The 23,223-nt window shown below is 46.0% G+C and overlaps 2 protein-coding genes across 5 annotated transcripts in view; one reads left to right on the forward strand and one right to left on the reverse strand.

Annotated features, from left to right (window-relative positions):
* Nucleotides 1-11,209: 11,209 nt before the first annotated feature.
* Nucleotides 11,210-17,453, forward strand: PSMG4 (proteasome assembly chaperone 4). Its single transcript, XM_065831334.2, has 3 exons — nt 11,210-11,479; nt 11,617-11,692; nt 17,193-17,453. The coding sequence occupies exons 1-3, from the start codon at nt 11,291-11,293 to the stop codon at nt 17,312-17,314; spliced, it is 387 nt and encodes a 128-aa protein (XP_065687406.1). The 5' UTR covers nt 11,210-11,290; the 3' UTR covers nt 17,315-17,453.
* Nucleotides 17,454-18,819: 1,366 nt separating this feature from the next.
* Nucleotides 18,820-23,223, reverse strand: part of SLC22A23 (solute carrier family 22 member 23) — a 117,754-nt gene continuing 113,350 nt past the window's right edge. For 2 of the 4 annotated variants that reach the window (XM_065830967.2, XM_065830965.2), the window contains one exon: nt 18,820-23,219. In XM_065830967.2, the coding sequence (XP_065687039.1) occupies nt 22,862-23,219 (358 nt within the window). In that variant the 3' untranslated portion in view covers nt 18,820-22,861. The remainder of the gene's footprint in view (nt 23,220-23,223) is intronic. The other 2 variants (XR_010650888.2, XM_065830966.2) reach the window with 2 other exon arrangements.

Below are 23,223 nucleotides of genomic sequence, written 5' to 3' on the forward strand. Positions count from 1 at the left end.
AAGAAAGGAACAAAAAACCGCTGCAACATTTTCACTCGCCCGGCTGATTTCCCAGGGTGTAAAAGCAGCGTGGCTACGAGAGTGCAGAAATGGTGGCAGGGCTTGTGAAATACTGGGTCATAGGGTTATTCCGCAGCCATCCTTGCTGGATGTACAAGAGGAGGAATAATGTGACCTCAGTCAAGAGTTTGTTTAATGAAGATCAGAGGATCAACACAGTTCTATCCAATGTATCCTCTCCTCGCTCTCATGGTTCCCATCCTCCCAGCTACAAGACTGGGTGTGATCACTATCAGAGCCTCTGCCTTAAGCTACTGACATGGTCACTGATGAAAGTCCCAACTCACAGGATGAAGAAAGTTGCAACAGCCAGCTAACTAAAGCCCAAGGGAAGGACTCGGTCATTTAACTTCATAATAAGAAATACGTGCATTTGTGTGATGTACTGTAGCATGGTTTGTGGGTCATTAGAACATTTTTCCTAAAGAGACAATCCTCTTCCTTTCAGAGAGCATGCACCCATCTCATGACTCAGCATCCTATTTCATGGGTCATGTTCTTGTTTGTGGCTCCTCTCAGAAGGATGTCAGTGATTGAAAGACCTTGAAGTTATGCCCAAACCTCCAAGAGTGGCACCTAAGCTTTCTATATCTTGAGAGATGGGATGCTGCAGTACATAAAAATGAGAAAAAAGTTTGAACTGTCGCTATTTGTGGTCCTACACCATGGACCAGGCTAGACAGTAGATGACCTGCGTCTAGGGCAGCTCATTAGATCATTTAGGGCAAACCAATATTTTGTGTCATTGTATCTCAGAAGAGGGCCAGGGAGGGCCAAGCCAGGAGGACCCTGGGTACATTCAGGAGGACTTCAGGGTGATGCCCACACAGAGGAAATATTTTGTATCTATGCAAACAAAATTTTTGTTGAGGGTCTCCATTTCTGTGTGCCTTCTTGGATTTTGCACAGGGGTTGCTTGGAGGCTATACCAATGGCTGGATGAATCTGTGCCAGCTGGTGGGAAAGGACAAGAAGCAGTCAAGGCTGGTAGCAGCCATGACTATGTGCTGTGACCCTCAGTAACCTTGTCCCCAACAAGAATCCTGTCTGTAACCTGGCCCAGCTGTACAGTCTCTGTACAGCCTCTCCAGAAAATTGCTAAACTGTGGGAAATTCAGCAGCGCAGCACCATACCCAATAAGAAAAGGTAGAACTGCAGGCGGAGAGCATGATTATCAGCAGCAGCTCAAATACAGGGAAGGATCAACACCAGCATGGAAAGCTGTGAGATCCTAAAGGAAGAAAACAGGTCAGTGCAGAAAACCACAGTGTGTCAACACTGAGGACATGGAGAGCAGCAATGGGAGCAGCAAAGACCAGCTTGGCTCCTCCTGCCCACACCTGCCCAACCAGCACACCAGCAGCTGTCCCTGTCCATCAGTGCAATGCTCAGATCCCAGAGCCCACCAAAACCAAGCTGTCTCCAAGCCACAATACGCAGGATGGCTGGTGCCATGTGCCCAAGTGCCCAATGGGATGCACAGCAGAGAGGGCTGGTCACACCACTGGCGGCAGCCCCACATCAGCCCAGCAGCAGGGTGGGCTCTGCTCACCCAAGAAGCCCCAGCAGGAGATACCCAGGTCATGGCCATGCTGTACTTGTAGCCCCAGGCCCACCTGGGCAGCACCCCAGGGAAGCAGGAGCACCCCTCTGGTGCTGCCACAGTTACCGGAGGGCTCTGGGGCTGGGACTGCTGATCCGCAGCTCCCGTTGGTGCTGCCCATCTTGGGGCATCACTGGCCTTGGCAGGGGTGAAGCTGGGGAATGCTTGTGTCGCCATTTGGGGCTGCTATGCATCTTCCCCACAACCGGCTTCAACCAGATCAAAGGATTATTCTTTTCTGTTCTGCTGCTGCAAGCCACTGTTTCTATTCATTAGTTAGAATTATGTGAATGTTTCAGTTTTGCTGAAAGCACTGTCTGCACCTGCCTGCTCACCAGCTATTTATTATTAGACAAGGTAAAGATTATTCTAGCAAAACAAAAGCTGGAGCAAGACTGTCAGCTGGAATCCTGCTCAGCACTCTCAGTGAGGAAAACCCCCAGCCTCAGATTAAGGGCTATCACTCTGGCACCTTGTCAGCAAAAATTATAGCCGTAAAGAGTCCCAAAGAAGGCTCGCAGGGTCACACTGGCACCATGCAACACCTTTAATGTGCATAGCATCATGTGTTGTGAACTTCGTCCACCTGAGCAAATGCTGGACGTGTCACAGCATTATTTTTTGTTTCACCTCATTCACAGTAAGGTTTACAGGTATGCCCTTCTATAAGCAAATAAAAATAATTCAAGCATCTAATAACGTCTCAAACTGCATTTAATGTATGAGAATGTAAACCACAGAAGTGCAAAATAGAGATAAAAAATGGTTTCCTTAATTGGGAAATTATTGAATGACGAAGAGCAAAGGGCAGGTAGGAGGTGAAGGTCAGTTTTCCTGCAATCAGGTGAGAGTGCTGATGAGAAACTGAGCTGCTCTCTAATAAATCTGCTTGCCTGGCCACCAAACATGACAAGATGCTGTATGGATGCTGGGGTCTCCGAACCAGTGACAGGAAGGCATTTTGATTCCTGTGTGCTCGGCTCTCCAGGCATAAATATTAATAAGGTTCCAGCCTCAGTGCTGCTGCTGATGCAGCTGTTTCTACATTCATGTAGAACAAATTCAGTAAATGCAAAAGAGCAAAGCATGAAAGAAAATATTCACTTGCTTGTCTGAGTTATTCTTGAAATCTGCCCTTGGTCCTTTCTTCCCTAAGCTGGATATTTGTATGTGTATATGTGTGTTCGAGCTGAACTGAGATCGAGCAAATTTGCATCGTTTGAGGATCTGGTTGCAAATGGCAGCATCAGAGGGTAAAACCACCTCTGGACCCTCATTTGCAGTCGTGGGGTCAGAATCTGGAACAGCAGCGACACAGAAGCTACATGCCTAGCAAACACTCCTTTTTGCTTTGATCCTTCTTGGTTAAACATTTTTTCTTTCCACCCCATGGATTCATCCCTAAAACCCTGATAGCAACATGCTGCCCTTTGTCATTACCAAGTCGAGTTTCTACTGAATCTATTGCCTTGCTCGGCCAGCTGGAATTTGGAAGGAAGTAGGAGTCTTTGTAACCGGCTTGAACAAAGAATATTTTTTCAAGGTCTGCCACTACCCTGCTCTCTCCTCCCTGCAGTAATATTGCGGCTGGCAGCGCTGCTTGCTGCAAGGAAGAGTGTGCTTGTCAACTCGTTAACACTTTCTTTTTTCATTTGCAAAACACATGGTTGTGCAAATGAATTGTAAAGATCTTATCAGGCAGTTGTTTTGGCTGCACTCAGGTGCCTCTGATACGCATCTCTCAGAAGACTGGAAAGAAAATAATTATAATTTTCAAGTCCGAAAGAAAAAAAAAAGGCCCCAGATCACTCACATGTATATTAAAATCTCCGGTTTACTGGAAAAGAAAACGACTGGAAAGATTTCTCTCTCCCCGGCATCAGTTTGCCTTCCCATTGCCAGGCTGGAGGGAGATCTGGATACCAAGTGCTTGCAGCTCAGAAAAACAGGGTTTGGGGGAGCTGCACAGGGATCTGGTTGCTGTCGGTACAGCGGTACAATCTCTCTCCTGATGACAGGATTTACACAAAGGCTTTGATCATCCGGTTTATTAAAGCTGGAAGCATCCTCGCCAAACTAGAACCGGCGGCAGACGCAAACACTATTTCCAGCCCCTCCTTCCCCTTGTATTTTAAGGAATCCCTGTTGCTGGGATTGCGGGGATGGGGAAAAGGTGGAAAAATTGGGGTGTGGTGAGAGAGGGCCACTGTGCTGGCCACTGTCACCCGGGGTGAGCAGGCTGGGTGGGTCACAGGCGCTTATAGGGAGCACAGGGGAGGGAGTTAATCTGTGCCTGAAGAGCTGCATGGCTTTTACAGGCTCATCCTTGCAAGGGTGGATATGCAGGTGTGTGAGCAAGCCAGCCAGCAGTAATTCAGAAGCCCAAACTATAGTGTGTTGGACAGCCAAGCAAAATTCAGCATTGAAGGCTTTATCTTCAGCTCACAGGAGCTAGCAGGTGTTCATTCAATTGATTTCTGTAGAGGCTGGCTCAGATCCTGACTCTAGTAAAGAAAGGTACCGCTCCCAAATGCCATAAATTCCTTTGTCCTTCTCTCTCCTCCTATTTTCCCATTTATGGTTCTCCACAGGATTTAGGAATAATTTTCACCTGATTTGTGCTTGCCTCATGAGAAACACATAACAAACATCCCTTTATGGAACTGCATGCATACACAAGCCTTTCAATTATGGGGGAGGCCAACATCCATCCATCCTGTTAACAACAGCAGCAACAGTGCCTGGCACCAGCATTTTCAAAGACCAAGCTGAAAAGGGAGATGATTTCTTGTGCTTTCTGTAAGGAAGCAGGGAAGCATATCATTCAGTTGCTGTTCAAGGACAGGACACAGACTTTTTGAAGACGAAGATTCAGCCTGTTGGGATCTTACCTGACTTTGAAAATACAGTAAATGAACTCTGATAACATTTTCCTGGGATAGTATGTTCTGATAGTGTAACTATTCCATCTGTTCTGTTGTCATGCAAATAGGCAACACACCCATCTTCAGATACTAGTGCTAAGTATTTTATTTTTTAACTATTTTTAACTCTGGAAATTGGAAACAATTGATGTTTGTGAAAACTATGTTCTATGTAATCAGCAGTAACTTCAGACAGGCTGATTAAGTGGCAGCTGTAGCTGTTTGACATACTTCTGCTGGGAAAACAAATACGCTGCTGATCTAAATCATGCTGTTCAAGAACTGTGCTATGAACTTGGAGAGCCTGGCCTGAACAGTCATAGCCTTAATGAAGCAGAAAATATTGGGCTTCTCCCTAGTCACGTATAGGTATTAAACTACTGTTTGGGATATTTACTCTTTCTGTTAAACCGCTGTATTAAACAGAGCTGGAAGGAAAAGGTAACAGAAAAGCCTGGCTTGAGCTAAGCCACCTTTGAGTGAACGCTTGAGGGCTGCTAGAGGACAATGCCAGGCCTGTTCGCTTCACTCCTTGTCTGGGGAGGAGGAAGCAAATAATCAAAGCTGATTTTGTCTAGCTAGTTTTGCTCGCGAATGGAAAAATTAAAAGGCCATGCCATTACTTTAAAAAGTAATGAAAGAGGGTGTCTGTTTGAAAAACCAGACTGAGAGGCAGGCACTTGCTGGCATGCTTGAGAATGGGAGAAGCTGTGTGCAGATATGTCCAGTCAGACCTGCAGGCTAAGGTACTCTGTGACAGAGACTATTAGGTCCAAGGCTCAGTCTAAGGAGGAAAAGATTCACGGAAAGTCTGGCATCAGGAAAGGGAAGGTAGCCAGAAGGTTGGGACAGAGACCAGAAGTGCAGCAAGTCCCATAACTAAGACCATAACAAACTATCTTTCAAAAAATAGGAATTTAATTCCCCTCCCAAGACAATCTGAATCTTGGTCAAACCTCTGTTTATGTGGCTGCCAGCAATACACTTTGAATTAGTGATTTCCATGGCTAAGAACATAACTCTTTCCAACCTGTACATACAAGTCAGCCCTCGAGTCAGGAGCAGACCGGCATCCCCTCTGGTTCAAGCACACAATGTACCCTGTGCGTGTTACCTAACCCAGCCTTGTGTCCTGCTAGGTGACCCAAGGACAGAAAAACAGCAGAATCCATCAGGTGTGTTGTGTGTCATGTGGGATCTAGGCACTGAATTGAGCAATATAAGGGGACACATTTTTCAATACTAGCTTATTTTTTTCTTCCCTTCTCAGCCTTTCAAAAGCTCATTTCCATTGAGCTTTCATGCTTCTTCCCCTTCCTGTCAGGTCACAGGTATGTAATAACTCATTACACCTGCACATCTCACTACAGCTGCTGGCTTTTTGTGCACTGGAGTTGATGTTTGTAAGCTGCTTTGGGATTCTCCACCATGAAGCAGCCTATCTGCATATAAAATACGATTTCCAGTCGACTGTGTAAACCTTTTCTTGTTCCTGAGGGGAGCGATGAGTCACTCCATGTTAGCGCCTCCCGTCCAGCAGCTCCAAACCCACATGTCTCAAATGCTCCGATAGATCTAAGACAAGTTCCTCCAATGACTCACATAACAATAAAAGGAAAATGTCTCATTCGACAAGGGCTGAAATTTAGCCTGGGCTCACAAAGGTCATTACAAGCTGTGTGTTACATAGACTTTCTCATCCAGCTGTGGGGAGATAGGCAAGTGTTAATGTACTCTTCCAGTCTGCGGAGGAGTGAAACAAAGCAGAGTAGAAGAGATTTGCACAAGGTCACCGTGCTAGTCAGACATAAAACCTAGCAGCCCTGATTTCTAGCCCAACACGCCCTGCAGTGGACCACAACCAGCTGCCTGTCACAGAATGACCTTGCCAAGTGCATCCCAGACCTCACCCTGAGCGGGGCAGGGAAGTCCCAATAGCCAAGGCTACAAACCCGACAGAAGAGGGTTTTCCTCAAGGGAAAAAGCTGGTACTTTAAGACTTTTGGAAATCAGGAACTGGGTTTCCTTGGAGCGATGCCTGCCTAGGTACCAACAGATGCACTGAGAAGTTATTATAGCAGTTCTGCTAACTATTACTAGCAGCTATTCTGGATGTGGAATTGCTTGTACAACTACATTTTGCATTTGCTTACAGGTGTTTCTTCAAACATTGGCTTCTCGTGGGGGACTAGCCTTGATATTGCTTTGGATCATGAGATCCATAGCCTGAATTTGGTGTAGTTCCCTTGCAGTTCTCTTAAACTGTGATTTTTTTTTAAACAAGCTCGCCAGTTGGATTCCCCAATTTTCTGCACCTTTTTCAAAAATTCCAGCCTGGATTATCTTCCTGCCTCTTTTCTGTGACCCTAAGTCAGGCTGATCAACACTTGACAAAGTATTTTGAGCCACCCTTAAGTTAAGAACATGCTGCAGCCGTGGTTAGATGTTGCAGGAACAGTTTCCCATCACAGCTAAACAAAATTCCCATCCCAGGATCCCAGGGGTCCCATGGTTTTTGCCCAGTACGGTTCCCCAAACTGACTCATCATCATGTCAGATGAGGCCTAGAAAGCAGGACTTGGACAGCCTCTCTTAAAATTGGTTTAGATGGCCACAGCATCATAGTCACAGTGACCGTACAGTTTAAGCAGAGACACTCTCTTGCTTGCTCGTGCTTGCTGGATGCAGCCCTTTGTTATGCCAGCACAAGTATCTGAGCAGTGGCATGGCAAGCTAGACCAGAGGACTGATCCAGCTGAAAAAACAATCCAGGTATGACAAAAAATAAGTATTTGTTCAGCTGCTGAGGTGCTCTGATGGCACAGCGAGTGAGAAGGACCCTTTCAGCTACCAGTGCTACTGAGGGAAATCTGCATACAATGGTTCTCCAAGTCACGACACAAATCAGGGTCATTGAAAGTCTGGGGCTGCAGCACAGCTACAGTTACAGCAGCAGGGTACCAAGAAGCCTCGCTGAAGCAGCTGGGAGGCTTTCTTTGGCTTTATTGAGTGGTCATTTACTCCTCCACAAAGGCACAATAAATAAGGATGTCCTTGAAACATCAACAGAGCATTCACTGATACACCCTAATGGTCAACTGCTTCCTCATGTGCCAAATTCACACTTTATTCCTGCAGGATCAAAGCTGCAGAATACATTTTTGAATCAGAAAATATTTGCTTCTCTCAGATCATAATTATGTGCTTTGCGTCTCTTAACTCCTCACTTACCAGGAAGATGATTTACTCCTGGCTTGAAACAGTACTGCAGGGAAAAAACAGGCAGTAAAAAGCAGTGTTTAGGATCTAGAAAGTCTCATGGGCAACCTAACTTCTGGAGAAGAACAAGAAGTATAGAAGTACATACTTTGAAACCATATCTCTTGGGGCTTAGATATCATCTGAGCAGCAATATATATAGGCATCCATATACACATACAGAGCTTTTGCTACAGTGTCTTTGCTTTATCATTAGTTTGCTATCCGGTGTCTCACTGCAGTTTAGGCTCATACCTGACAAATAAAGCAGACAATGGGCTCTGCTTTCACAGACATAGAAAAAAGATCAGTGTGTTAAAGGAAATGTAAGAGGTTCCATATGCTGCTGGAGAGCTTTCACAGACATAGAAAAAAGATCAGTGTGTTAAAGGAAATGTAAGAGGTTCCATATGCTGCTGGAGAGCTTTCCTCTCTCATTTTGCAGAGGCTCTGGTGGCTTTACAGCACTGTAATTAGGAAATTAATTTCACACTTGATGGTCTGGTTCTGCACAGCTCCACTCCCTCTTCACACCTGTGTTGCAAATGAAAATGCTTACCCAGCATTTTACTTGCTAGATTAATGTTTTTTCCTCTTCTGAGCTTAAGCAAGGATTTTACATGATCTGCAGATAGCAACGACATTTCACAGAAAAGTATTTAATACATAGAACTGCTTATGCATAGAGGAACCCTGTGGCTTACTTTCAGAGGCCCGTAGGTATTAGGATCCCAATGACAGCTACAAGCACTTCAGAGCAGACTTCTGAGGAGAAGAGGAACAGAACAGAGCATGATGAAATAGAGGCAGATGCCCCCTAGGGAGGAGCAACCCTGTAGACAGCCTTGGAAGAAACAGAAGAAACTTGTACTTGGTGTGGTAAGACCAGGGAAGAAAATGGAAGACTCTCGCCTCAATACAGCGGATCCTTTAAGCATGCACTTAGCATGCAAGGAGGCTCAAACTCCTGCTTAGTGTGAAGCAATACACTGGGCTGGAACTTCGTTAAAGCAGATCTTCCACTGAGGCTCCATGGCACAAGCCAACTCTGTTGCAGTGTAGCAGAGAAACTGGCTCTGAACACTTAAAGAAGTATTTACTTACATGAATAAATTTGCCTGCAAAGTCTTACCTTTCACCTTAACCTCCCTTAGAGACAATGGAAATTGGTCATGAGGGGATGCTTCTTACTCAAAAGAGATATCTAAAGCAGCTCAGATGAACTCTGACATAAAATTGCCTGCTTCTCTTCCCTGATCAAGCAAGCCTGGGGCAAATCTCCTCCATTACCCACAGGTGTCTAACCATAGGAATCTCACCACCTGTATGGCTCCCAGCTGATATTTTTTTCGGTGCCTAGATTTTTATTTCTGCAATGGTCCTGACCTGCTATATCTTTCCCTGTTGTAGCTGGCAGCCTTAGCAATGTGTGTGTCCCCCCCACGCCTGAGAGCAGAGTGAGCCCCCAGCCACAACAAGCAGAGGACGGAACACAATGCAGAGCGAAGTGTTTGCCACATACAGCCAGCATTCGGTCCCTTCCAAGGTGGCTTTTGTCACTTATTTGCCTCATCTCCGCATCTGCCACAGGTTGTGTCAGTTTGCAGCAGGCTACTGGGACAGGGAGAGGCTGATTTTCCAGCCCCAGCACAAGCCCCAGCCTCTGCACATACCTTGTGGGAGGCTAAACCACGTGGAGGCAAAGGTTTGGGATGGGCTGAGTAATGGGGGCATAGGGGAGACCTGGGGATCAGCACAAGCCTGATGCCGCATCAGCAGCAAGGTGAGAAACAGGCATAGCTGGAGTCTGCCACCATACATCCCATAATGCTCTGTGCGAGCAGCATGTGACAAATGTAGGGCAGAGGAGGTGGCCTGTGACCCCACCCCCCATCCCCAAGGTGATCCTGTGCCATTGGATGTTGGGGTATGGCAGCTGAGATGGGCTTAGCTGCCTCCTGGGATTTAGTGTCGATGTGGCAGCAAGGGCAGAAATTAGCAGGGCTGAGGATTTTGTCTTTTGGCAGATGCCAGAAGAACCCGAGCGGCTTAGGGAAGAAAAGTGATGAACAGTTCCTTCTTTCCCCACCCCCCCCCCCCGCCCCCATTTCTTCAATGTGAAAATGAAATTTTAGAATTTGGAAATGGAAATTTTGATTTCTAGAAGTATGTATGAAATAGGAGGCAGAACAAATAGTGATTAAAAACCAGCCTGTATCATTAACTTGCTTATTCTTTGGGCAGGGATGATCACTCTACCCGTGGTGTGAAGACAGATGTTTCCAATTGTAAAGTGCTCATGGTCATCAGTGTGCTGCCTATAGCCTGTATTCTTATCAGCAACAGACGGCCCAGTTAAGGAAAATCCTTTTCAGTAATGACCAGCTTAGCTGTGCTCTGGTGAAAGTGTGGTGGGCACAAAAATCCTATCCAAAGCAGGGCCTTTAATTATTCATGGTCCCATATTCTCCAGAGCTCAGCCAACCTGACTTGCTTTCTTTGCAGATCCCCCATAACCCTGAAAACCCCCAGAGCTGAATGAAGCCAAGGTCACCGTGACCTTCCTCCTCCTCTTTCCCGGGGGTTCCGAAGCTGCACAGCATCATGCCAGCCCCTTCCCTTTAGTCTGAAATCCCGGGGCTCCTCCCGGGTGATTCACCAGAGCCGCCTGGACCCCGTTTTATTTGCCGTGCCCCCGCGGGCAGTGGTTCCCCTGCCATCTAGTGGGGTTTTTCCATCCCTGCGGCTGTCTCCACCTTAATCCCGACCCCTCGCCTCCCTGCGGAGGGCGCAGCGGGTGTACACGGGGAGAGGGGGGCACGGGTGGGATGTGTGCAGGGCCCGGGGCCGGTGTGAGCGCCGGGGAAGCCGTAAACCAAGAGAAGGTGCACTAACCGGGGAGAGTGTGCCTGTGCAAGGAGGAAACGCACATCGGGGGCTGCATGTGTGCCCTGGGGTGTGTACGTACACGCACAGGGAGGAGGCTGTGTTCTTCGCGGGGGGGCCAACGGAGGCGGTGTCCACCGGGCCGGAGGAGTGTGCATTTCGGGGAGAGGGATGGGAGCACGGAGGGGGTGCGCACCCGGCAAGGCTGTGCACAGACCGAAGGGTGCGTGTGCGTCCTGGGGTTTGTGCACGAAGGAGGTGTGCACCGAGGAGGGGCTGTGCACGGAGGGGGGTGTGTGTTCATCCATTCGTGTGTGCGTGTGCATGTACCGGGCAGGGTGAAACGGCCGTGCGTGCACACCCGGAGGGCTATGCACGGAGGACGGGTGCACCCACCGGGTTGCCAGCGGGCGTGCGGCTGCACAGGGCCGGTGTCCGGGTGGGAGGTGGCACCAGCGGCGGGGCGGGCGCGGCGGAGCACCGCCTCCTGGGGCAGCGGGGCGGGACGCTCGCTTGGGCCTTGCTTGCTGAGGCCTAGTCGCGGCGGGAGAAGGGCCGATGGAAGCGGCAAGCGATGGGGGGGCGGCGGAGGCAGCAGCGGGCAGCATCGCCCTGCATGACTTCAGCGGGCGGCTGGGCGAGCAGCTGGTGCACTTCCACGCCATGCGGCTGCGGGACTCGCTCTTTCTCTGGGTGGGAGCCGCGCCCGCCCTGGCCAGCCTGGCCGTCGCCATGTGCAGCCCCCGTGTGAGTGTCCCCGCCGCCTCTCCCGGGCTGCCGGGATCCTGCGGCGAAGCGGGAGAGCGGCTGGTGGGGGTGCCCGCCGCCTCCCGCCCCACTCTGCCGGGGGCTAAGCCCTGCGCTCTGCTGTGCTCCGCTTGCAGGACAGCATCCCCGTGGCCGCCTCGCTCCTGGGGGATCCCTCCGACACCGCCTCCACCTGCCTGGCCCAGCGCTTGGGTAGGTGCGGGCGCGGTGGCTGCGAGCTCCCGCCGGGGCGGGGGGCGGATCCGGGGCGGCGAGGGTGGGCTCGCATGTCGCTTTCCGCGGCGGGGGGCGGTGAAACACACGGGCCGGGCCCGGGTAGAGCTGTTTCTGGTGGCATTGGAGCCACCACTCCCGGTGTGGGTGGGCGCAGGGGCATGCGGTGCTCGCCGCCCCCGGCCCAGCAGCAGCCGCTGCCTGCGGACCGGCCATGGATCCTCCTGGCGGTGCAGGCTCAAGGCAGTTTCCTTTACCATTCACTTTTTTTTCAGCTGTGTACAAGTCTGCCTGACGTCAGTTGGTGGGGTCTCTGCCTCAGGGCACGCTGAGCATTGTCAAAAGCGTGTTATTTAATATCCTGACCCTGGCTTTGGGACCGAGGCAGGGGAAGCACATCCTTGTAAGTGGGATTTCCAGTGACCTCCTCTCTATACTTCTGTGCTGTGGGGTGGCCATCATGCCGAAGATGAAGCCACACCTCTCCACATCTTGCACATTTTTGCCACCAAATTCTGACAAGTTCTGGCCTGGAAAGTCCTGCATCATCTCACAGATGCCAGTGTTTGATCTGACCGTCCCTGCAGTACTTCTCAGGATGTCTCAATTTTCAGCATGTGTAGAGTATCCTGCTATACTTGGTGCAATGCTGATGTAGCCAGATTTCTGAATCCAAATACTAACTTTCAGACCCCTGTACCTCTAAAAAAATACTTGGCCTAATGCATCCTGGTACCCTCACATCTCTGACAGCTGCATCATGCTGGATACTCGTCACCTACCAGTAACTGATGCAGCTCCAACTGGTGAACTGTACTTGTTACCGGGTTTTCAGTGCAAGATGCTATGTTGGTCAGTCTCATCTTTTGTTGCTTCATTTGGAAAAGCCACATAATTCTTCATTTTCTGTGTGCTGATCTTCATCATGGGCAATTTGTCCTGAGTTCCTGTGGTCAGGCAGTTTCACAAATCTACACCTACTTCTCCCCAGCCACTAATGTGTATATAAGAAAAGAATTGCTCATGAGACTGATCTTTGAAAAACAGTACTGGTGTCCTTTCTTCATCCTGATAACTTTTATCTTTTAATAACCACTGTTGCAGTCTCAACCGGTTGCAGCCCTATCTCTGAATACAGGTCTGATCATTTCCACTTAAAGTAATCATTCTATGAGGTACAGCATAACATGGTTTCTTTAGGTGTAATTAGTGCATTATTCTTAAGAAGTCAGTTAGTAAAAATGTAGTCAGAGAGGGTTTACTTTTGATAAAGTGCAACAGTTTATTCCATTTTCTCTTTGGTTCCTCATTACTAGTTTCTTCTGAAACTTGCTCTAAGCTGCAGAGCATTAGAGTCCAGCTATAAGTCTCCTGTCTTTTTTTTTTTTTTTTAGCGTGTGTGCTATCTTCACTCTTAAACGTTATTACAGATTTCATAGCTTGTTATTTCATAACTTGTTATTTCTAATATTAGTTCTTTCAGTGTTCTAGCACAGAGGCTGTCCAGGTCACCTGATTTTTCTTCCAGTAAGTGGTCTAAGTTTTGGTGCCTTTTTTTTTTTTTTAAGGTCCTTTTCTCATTTACATTGTTAATTTCACATACTTTGTTACTGAGAACTGATAGTGTTGCTTGGTACTGGGATATCAGTTACTCTTCATTCACAGAGCATAATGCACCTTCCTATTTTCTTTGTTTGTGCTTAAAGTGTCTTTCATTATTTTGTTTTAAGCTTCCTGTGCCAGCTGCAGCCCAGCTTGGCTTTTGGGCAGTATTCCTCTATCCATGTTATCTAACATCTGGGTTACAGTTTTCCTGGCTGGTCAGTCCCTTTTATATTTTTAATAGATATAATTCTCACTCCTACTACCCTGCTTAAGGTCTACTGTATTGACGAAGGCCTGTAGACCTTTTTCACCTTTGGCTGAAGAGGTAAAGTCAATAATACACTTTTGATTTGAATAATTACATGCTTTCTCTTCACCTGATCATAACTGAGATTTGAGAAGTGAAATAAATCTTTTTAGGCTTGGTTTTGTCAGTCCAGCAATTTAAGTTTGCTCATGGTCACTTATTCCAAATTGTTTATTCTCCTGAAACCAGTGGATCTGCAAGATCATCATTAAGGATCTCTGTATCTTCTCTGTTTCACAAAGTGCTTGGGAAGGAAATCTGTGTTCTTCCTTGACTAGAAATACTAAGCTTTGCTACTACTGGTAAATTTTCCTCTGGGAAATTAAATCCCTGTTACTACCTCCAATTTTGTAATAACAGAGCTGCTGTTCACAGCGAAGTCTGACTTGTAGCTGTACTTCCAAGGTAGCCTTCTTAGCCATCCTACCATGTGGTAATCTTCAGGCAGGCAGTAACTTTTAATTATTTCTTTCTTTTTTTTTTTTTTGCTTCCTATGCCATCATAATTTTTTCCATGCTGTTTCCCTTCTGGTCTTCGCAGGCACTAACTTGAGTAGCATACGGTGCCATTCGAACATGTTTTTTTTGATTTCTTATACTTCCCAGTCACATTCTATCACTTGCTTTTTGTTCCTGCAATGTCAGGTTACTTGCCCTGGAGCAGGAGTTTTGGCACTCCCACGTGTCTGTACATGTTCTCCTGGTGTTGTCTTTATAGCCTGGCAGGTCCTAGCCAGAACAGCTGGATTTGGTGTATCTTTTTCCTTATTTTAGTGTGTTTTGTTTTGTTTTGTTTGGTGTTTCGATTGTTTGTTTTTCTTTTGCATTATTGAAGACACATTTGCCATGTTCCTATTCCTCTTCAGCTATTTATATCTACACCTGTTTGTATCAGGTGCAGGGAGTGTTTCCCAACACCCTCTCTGATTGCTCTAGCATGAGATGTGTCTCACTAGTCAGGAAACCCATATCCTAGAAGATTGTTTCCTGTGGGTTAGCGGAGTCCGACTCAGGAGAAAGTCTTGTCCGCTAGTGCCTCCCTTACCTGCATATCCTGAAACCCCAGTGTTTCTGGCCATAGTAACTACTGAATAATGCTGTGCCTTCATCTCCCCTCTGTAGAGACTGCTGAAGATCATCTGAACCTCTTCTTTTGAGTCTTTCCCAGCTGAGCCCAGTTCCCCTCCTGTCTTTTCCCAGCACTAATAGTCTACTTTTTCTATCCTTTCTTCTGTTCTCACTGGGCTCCTCTCCACGCTTAGATTTGGGCCTTGACTGTATCCATGATCTCGTAGGAGCAGGTCTGTGCTGCTGTGATGCCTCTTGGCACTCAGCACATCCCAATGATGGGCTGCCCGTGAGGCTTGTCCTGTGCTTTGAGGGGCTGGAGCAACAGGGGTCAGCGGGAAGCAGCCCTGCTGGAGGTTTTTTTAGGTAAGCCCTGTGTTTGTCTTTTGCAGTTTTCTGCTTTGGTCTGAAGGTGCAAATGGTCTTCCTTGGAGACATAAGACCTGCCTGCTTCTGTCCTTCCCACTAGAGTCCACATGTCCCATTGAATTTGCAGGGAAGTGGGGACAGAAGAGGTCCAGCTGCCCTTTACAGAATCACAGAATGTTAGGGACTGGAAGGGACCTCAAAAGATCATCCAGTCCAATCCCCCCACCAGAGCAGGAACACCCAGATGAGGCTACACAGGAATGTGTCCAGGTGGGTTTTGAATGTCTCCAGAGAAGGAGACTCCACAGCTCCCCTGGGCAGCCTGTTCCAGGGCTCTGTCACCCTCACTGAGAAGAAGTTTCTTTTCATATATAAGTGGAACGTCCTCTGTTCCAGTTTGTACTCATTGCCCCTTGTCCTATCATTGGTTGTCACCGAGAAGAGCTTTGCTCCAATCTTGTGACACTCACCTTTACATATTTATAAACATTAATGAGGTCACCCCTCAGTCTCCTCTTTAGGGCAGAGCTCCCCTGCACAGGCAACACTGAGGGATCCGCTGTGCTCCCGGGAACTGGAACAGCATCCCAGAGATTCAGCTGGGTCTTGCGCAAACATAGTTTAGAAGTTGGAGTTTTGACACTGCAGTGTACGATGTAGCTTCGTTGCATAAGATAAAGGTATTAATTAGTTCAGAATTAGCGTTGCATTCATTTAGGGCATGATGAGGAAGCACTAGCGCTTGGAAAACATACTGCTTTTTACCACAAAATCTGGTGCCAAGCAGTAATTTTTGGAATCAGAGCAACATGCTGCATTATATTGGTGTTTCGTAGTGCCAAGTTTTAAAAAGCAAATGAGTCCCTGCATTTCAGAAGCAGCTCTACTTACTGAGCCAGGAAGCTGGTAACCTGTTAGGACAGAAAATAAGAAATTGATTTGCATAATGAAAATGCCTGAAAAGTGCTGTTTAAGTACATTTGATAGTATGGATAGGTTTTCTGTAGTTAACTTTCCCATTTAAAAAAAGATTGATGTATTAGGAATTCTGGTGTATTTATTTTCAATTTTAAAAATTCAGATGATATTTTTGAATATTCAGCATAACCATCTGATTTCTCCCTGGGATCATCATCTCCCAGCTCATTCCCTGCCAGGAATATCTCATGACCCAAATACCATTTCTCATCTGCTATTTTACACAACTCAGTTTAAATTTGGTGCCTGTTTTTCCTCTTTTGTGCTTACATGTTTCACAAAGTTTAGTTTTAGCATTGTATAAAGACAGTTACTGATTTGCCATATTGCTATGGTACAGTAGTAGGATTACATTTTATTTAGAAAACACTTCTTGGTGTTAACTGGTCTGATCTGATAATTGTCTTCCTGTCCCAGTGGACACTTTGATCACTGTTAATTAGCTCTGTCATGGAAGGCAGCTCTTAATTTTATAGCACCTCTTTCTAGGTATTTGTCATTACAGTAGCCTGGAACTTGTGCTTGGTTTCATCATGTTCAACCCAGGCTCTCCAGCGTCCTGGACTGTTCATGGACACCATATAAATAAAGGCTAAAGGAAATAAAACTATTGAGACTAGGCTTAGACAAGAGTGATGCACACTTTGGGGGGCCTTTTTAGGGGTTTATAAGAAAACAGAACTTTGTTAATTGAGGCCTAATCACTTTCTTGTGCTCTTTCACTCTGTTTTTTCATAGCATAGATTTACCATAGACATAGCATAGACGTACCAGAAACTAGATTTCAGTGCCAAGGGTCCAATATGGTCTGTAGTTTCACTTAAACTGTACTGTATTTAAGAAGCACGCAAAACCCCCTAAAAACACTGTGAGGTTTTCAACTCACTAATGGCTTTTTGAATCAGCCCAAAAACTAGTTCATAGTCACCAGGCTTATGTTGCCCCTTTCAGTGATGTGTGTACCTTTGCCCAATGTGCCAGTGCTTGGGTACTTGTTCTGTTATTCCTTTACAGCTGGGTCCAGCACAGCAGGAGTGGAGGATGTTGTCTCAGAAATCTACATGATGCAGCTTTTTAAAATGCTCGCTTGAATACCATCATCAGTTTTTTATAAGAGTGAACTATGGCTGAATATTCTGTTTTATGTTTTAGCCAGCAAGACCAAAAAACAGATATTTGTCAGCTACAATCTTCAAAACACAGACAGCAACTTCACCTTACTCATAGAAAACAGGATCAAAGAAGAAATGATGGCTTTTCCAGAGAAGTTCTGACTTTGCATCATTGTAAAATAACCTGAAGTTTTTGTTCTAGAAAAACTGATTGCAGTTTTCACACTGACATTGTTAGTATATTTGTTTTGTATTGTTTTGATTGAATTTGCAGTTGTTATTAAATATAGCTGGACCTAAATACAGTTGAGCTTGGAGGTTTTCTTTCCAAATTTACTAACCTGTTAAGTAGGGGATAGGTGAGTAGAGTAGAAAATATGCTGCAATGTGAGAACATCATTGTGAAAGTGTGTGCAGTGTCTGCCCTGCATTCAATACTGGGATCTGCTGGGAAATGTTCTAAATTCTACCTATACATTTGATCTATTATGTACTAGTGTTGGACATAGTACAGCAGCTTTTAGTGTTCAAATAAAAAAACCCAAAAAAAGCAGACATGTTTATAGTATTGAAAAGCTGTAACATAAAGTGTTACTTTGCTTTATTTTTCTGCTCCCTGGTGGTTGTAGTACTAGTGCTAAACACTGTATTTCCTTCCATCTCTTGGGCACTGAGAATACTGAGAGTTTCACAAAGAGTTCTCTGTACATCCATGAGGGCGGGCTATACAGAAAGAAAAAGCACACCTTGAATTTTGGAGTGATACATAAATCTGTCAGGCTGCTAGAAGAGCATCATGTATGTAAATTGAGCCTACTCATTAGAAAAATCAGAGCAGTTGCTAACAGCACCACTGCAAATAATCCTGTTACATCTCTAGATTTGCTTTTAGGTAGGACGGGTGTTCTTTCAGAGGTAGATCCATGGGCAATTTTGTTCAATGAAAAGGGCAGCTAAAGGTTAACCATACAAAAAACCCCAAGCCGGCCATGGTGGCTGTTTGCAGCTGTCAATATGTGCTGTGCTATGCCCCACCACCTATTATTCACAGCAAATTGGAGGAACACTGAGCTTCACAACCTGATGAGCAAGTCCAGGTTATTTCTTTTGCATTGCAAGTTGAGCCCTAACTCAGGCATAAGCTTCTGGTATGAACAAAAACTACTAGTGCTGCTGCTGGACAGCTGTCCTAACAACCTGCAGAGAAGTGATGGACTTACCTTGCTGCGGTACTGTGATTGGCACTTAAAACCTGTACCTGAGAGGTTACTGCTGCAGAAGGCATAACCCCTGCTGAGTCACTTGTTCAAAGGGGTTTTGAACACCCACTAGCTTCTACCTTGCAGATTTGATGTTGGTGCAGAGGGTCCTTCCTTACCTGGTGGGAGCAGCTGCTGGTTGTTGGCTGCAGTTCAGGATCAGAAGAGCAAACAGCAATTGTTGGATGGCATTTTTTAGTTTACACAACCTGGGAAACAGAGTCAACAATTCTGTGATTGAATGTAAAGGATAATTTGTTGCAAATCAATGTGCTGATTTAATTAGCTTGATTTAAAATCAGCTCATTCTGTTTGTGGAGGGTAGGGCTATTTGCTGAGGTGTCACATTAGCTGCTGCTGGGCTGCTTCAGAAGTCACTGCAAGGGAGCCAGACCAAGGAGAGCAAACTGATGGGACAACGTTATTTTATTCTGTACATTTACATACAAAGTTCTTTTCAGTAGGTACAACAGATGTAACATCATGCAGACATTTAGCTTGTAAGACTGTTTTCAGTACTTGATTTAAGCTTGTGCTATGAGGAAGCACCACCAGACTATTCATGATCAAAACGTACAGTAACACGATTCTTTAAAACTTCATCAGAAACTGAAATGGGGAGGGAGGTCTCACCCACTAGACATAACACACCATACTCCTTTCCCGAAACATTTTACACAATACATTTAAAATGAGGTTTGTCATTTTATTTAAAAAAAAAAAAAAAGTTACAGTAGGGGAGATCATCCCCCCACTTAATAGTGTTGTCTTATGTGCCAGCTACAGGCGCAACTTGACTTGACATTCACAGAGTTCAGTTAATGGCACTTCTGCTTCCAATTTGGTGACCTTCAGTGTTTGGCTCCGGGAAGAGGCAACAGTTAAGTAAAGTTATTTTCATTAAAAAAAACCATAAAAATAAAAAGCCTGCTTAACAAAACCAAAAAGTCATACAACTCCCTTTCTGAGTGGCCACAAAACATTTGCAAACAGGCGACTGTGTTATCTGTTTGCAGTGTCTCTGGCAATGAAAGCAGTACTGAAACCTTAAAAGGAAAAAGAAGCCAAAACAAAGCAAAACAAAACCAACAAAAAAACCCCACAAGCAACCAAAACAAGATCAAGCGTAATGTCATTTTCACATTTTTGTTAAAACTTACAAAGATGGAAGAAAGCCCTTAAAAGGTAAATCCAAAGAAAAAATCCACTGATGGGCTTAGAGGTTGCGGAAGGTTCACAGAAAAAAGGCCAATATGGACAGGGCAGCTTTGACCACTTCCCCTGTTGTGGTGGCCAGAATGAACCACCTGAGAAAAGCCTTTCCTGGTGACGGCTGCGGAGGGGATGTGGCCAGAGAGCTGATGGTGCATCCAACCGAGAGCCTCATGCCGCCGTGGGACTAGGCAAAGTTCGGTGAACATCTCTGCCTTCCTGCCCCACTGCATCACCGGGTACCCGACTCCTCCGCACGAGATGCGCACGGCAAAAGCTTTCCAACGCTGTGTGCGTGTGTGGAAAAAACACATAAATCACAGATCTGTTTCAGGAAAAAGAGCACAACTAGAGCTGCCAAGGCAGGAAATCAGTTTGTGTTTTATTGTCATGACAGAGGCAGAGGGCCAGACCAACTCAAGAAGCTGGGGCTCCCCACGTGGCAGAAGATCAGTACCGACTACTTGGTTTCAGGCAGAAAAAAGCAAAAAAGCAGCAAATCAAGTCAAATTCATAAGAATTAAAAAAAAAAAAAAGAGCCGCTTGTACCTGTCACTTAGTTTGTTATATAAAGGTTGATATGTTTAAACAACTGTTCTCTTCCCTGGGCCCCTCTGTCATCAGAGAGCCACCGCCGGAATCGGAAACAATAAAGCGCTGTGGACAGCAGCGGTGAGCACACCGGGACGGCTGGCAGTGCTGGGAGCAGCTGCTTTAATAGGCTTGTGGATGGTTGACCAGAGCCGTACCGTAGCTTGAGCACACACGCACAGAGACCACGCAGGAAGGAGCTGCTGGCTCCACGGCACGATGGATGGCAGGACGCCGCTCTCTGCTCGCCCATGCTCCTCTGCTTTCAGGCCTTTTTCCAGTAAGACTGGTTTTGCTGCTTCATTTTTTTTTGTTGTGAACCCACTTTTTCTTTATTATTTTTTTCCCCCACCCCAACGTGTGTGGCTTGCAACAAGCATCTCATATCGAAGGCAAAAGTTATTGCACAAATTTGGCACGTGAATACTGCATGAAAGGGGAAGGCCTGGGTTTTTTCCTTAGGTGAACACAGACTGCAGAAATCTCAGCATGGAACAAAAAGAGAGGCAGCTGCACTCAAGCTCAACAATAAAACTCGAGTGTAAGGAAGATCAGGCTCTTGCTGTCACAGCAAGTCTAGCAAAGGTGAAAAAAAAAGTAGTGTGACTTCGGGCAAAACTACCATCAACTGGTCCAGTGTTTCTTACCAGGCTCAAGAAGAACCTGAATGTCCACATCCTCTGTGCAAAAATTAGCAGCTTTAGGACAACATTGTTACTCTGAACACAACAATCTCTGTTGCTTCTGCAGGTCTACCTGTCCCCTTGCACTCATCAGCATCTGAGGCTGTGCTACTTACTGCATCACCTGCCGGGGAGCACGTATCTCTGATTTATTGGGGCCTGTATGAGGACATCGGCAGCCTAATGGAGGATGGAAATTGTTAGGTACAGTAGTTAATCGACGATATATACAGCAAAGGAGGAGGGGGAAGGGAAAGTAGAGGAGGAAAGTGCAAATGAGCGCTTTCCATGCGTACGAACACAAGATGTACATCAAACAAAGTGGCAATCATATGGACACTCGATGCAACATCGACATCCTGCTGCTCTGTTTGTGTGAACGTCTGCACTACCGAGCAATCACTAAATGGATGGCCTGAGTGAGAAAGGAGAAGAGGGAGGGAGAGCAGGGAGGTTAACTACAATGCAAGAAAGCTGTTTGTTTGCTAAGTCCTTGCATTGAACTAGATCCTCACAATATTCACACAGTGAGAACCCAAAGCTGATGGCCAAAGGAAATAGCTGGTTTGGGGGCTGGAGAAGTGGCCACTATCACAGTGCTATCTGCACAGTGGGAGCCAAACTGGATGTTCAGTTTTCTTAGCCTCGAGTAGGATCGATCCAATTTAAGCGAATTTTATTTTTTTCTTAATGAAAACCCTACGAGAACAGTTGGAGAAGGGGGGAAATCTGGGTGAGTTCACTGCATATACTTGCATCAGAACCAGAAAACATCTCTAAAACCCCAAGATGGCCACCAGCAGACCATAATTCATTATTCACACACTATCAATTCATTCATCTCCAATAGTCATTTAAGTATTTTTCCCACTGAAGTTGAAAATCCAAACCCTGGTTCTAAAAACAGGCAAGGCTATGCCAGGACATTTGTTTCCAAGGAGTGGGAACCCCAGCTGTGACACCTTTTGGAACAAAGTACAGATCTTTACATTTTGTTCCTGCTCTTCTCCTGGAGCAGTCGCTCAGAGATTCTGGGCCTCCAGGTAATTAAAACCATTCTCAGCAAAACTAATTGTTGCATCATTGGTCAAACCATTTACATCTCATTGCGATTAAACACCAGACAGAACTGTCTAAAATAGATAAACAGACTCTTAAAATGCAGAAGGCTGATCCTCATTGAAAAATCATCTTGTTTGGGTAGGATTTTCTTCGCTGCATTTAGTGAAAAAAGAAAAGTACTAATTTAGAAAGTAACTTTTAAGTGCACATGGGCTATAAAAACAAACATAAGCTGCCTAAAATGCAGTCAGAGTTTGAGTCACAACAGGTTTTGCTTTTTTTTTTCCTCTTTTTTTTTTTTTTTTTTTTGGTGTATACAAACACAGCAGGCAACCTCTGCGCTTGGACTTTCTAGACAGGCAGAAGAATGTTGCACAAGTCTAAATTTCAGTCAATTCAACTTTGCAGTGGATCCCTCTTTCCTTTAAAGAAACACAAAAACAAAACAGAAAACACCCCCCCCATGGTTTCTTTCTTGGAATGGCTGCACCTCTTATAATAAGATGGCTTCATTTTTGTGATCTATGAAAGGAAAAGGAAATAAAGTGCTTCTTGAGAATAAATCAAAATAAATATACATATTTAATGGCAGGAAAAAAAGAGTTCTGAAGGGCTACCTTCAGCCAGGTCTTTTCTCAGATGAGTCTTTTCCCCCGTAACTTTTTCAAGAGCAGTCTGCACAACAGCTGAAGATGCCAAAAGTTGCTTTAGCAGCAGAGTTGAATTCACCCAAGTCTGTGTCTGCTCCACCACTGGTTTGTAAACCCTGTGCAAAACACCATTGCCCAAAGTGCTGCTCCTCCTGCACAACAGCATCAAATAAAATAAGAGAGTAGAAAGGAAAAAAAAACCAAACCCAACCAGAAAAAAAAGAAAAACGAAGAAAATAAAAATTCACCCAGCTACATTGACTTCATCCCATTGGCAGTGGTGTTCTCAGAGATCCCATCACTCACAGCTGCCGAGTCGTGGAGGCCGGAGTAATCCTTGAGTTCAGAGTTTGTCAGGAGCAGGGGCTGCTCCCCCTTCTTGTGCGGCAGGAGGGGCTGCCGGGTGTAATGTTCCCCATCCGGGATGTTCTCGGGCAGGTTCTGGTTCTTGCTCTCCGGCAGCAGCAGGATGCAGATGATGCAGATGAGCGTACAGCAAGCGAAGATGACATGGTGGAGGAAGTAGCCTTTCTGGTTGTGGAGCTCCATGATGGGGGCGGTCAGGCGGCCAAAGCCCGCGCTGGCCAGGACCAGCCCCAGCCCTCCTCCCCTGC

This window comes from Patagioenas fasciata, chromosome 2, assembly GCF_037038585.1.
Source record: "Patagioenas fasciata isolate bPatFas1 chromosome 2, bPatFas1.hap1, whole genome shotgun sequence".
NCBI lineage: Eukaryota > Metazoa > Chordata > Aves > Columbiformes > Columbidae > Patagioenas > Patagioenas fasciata.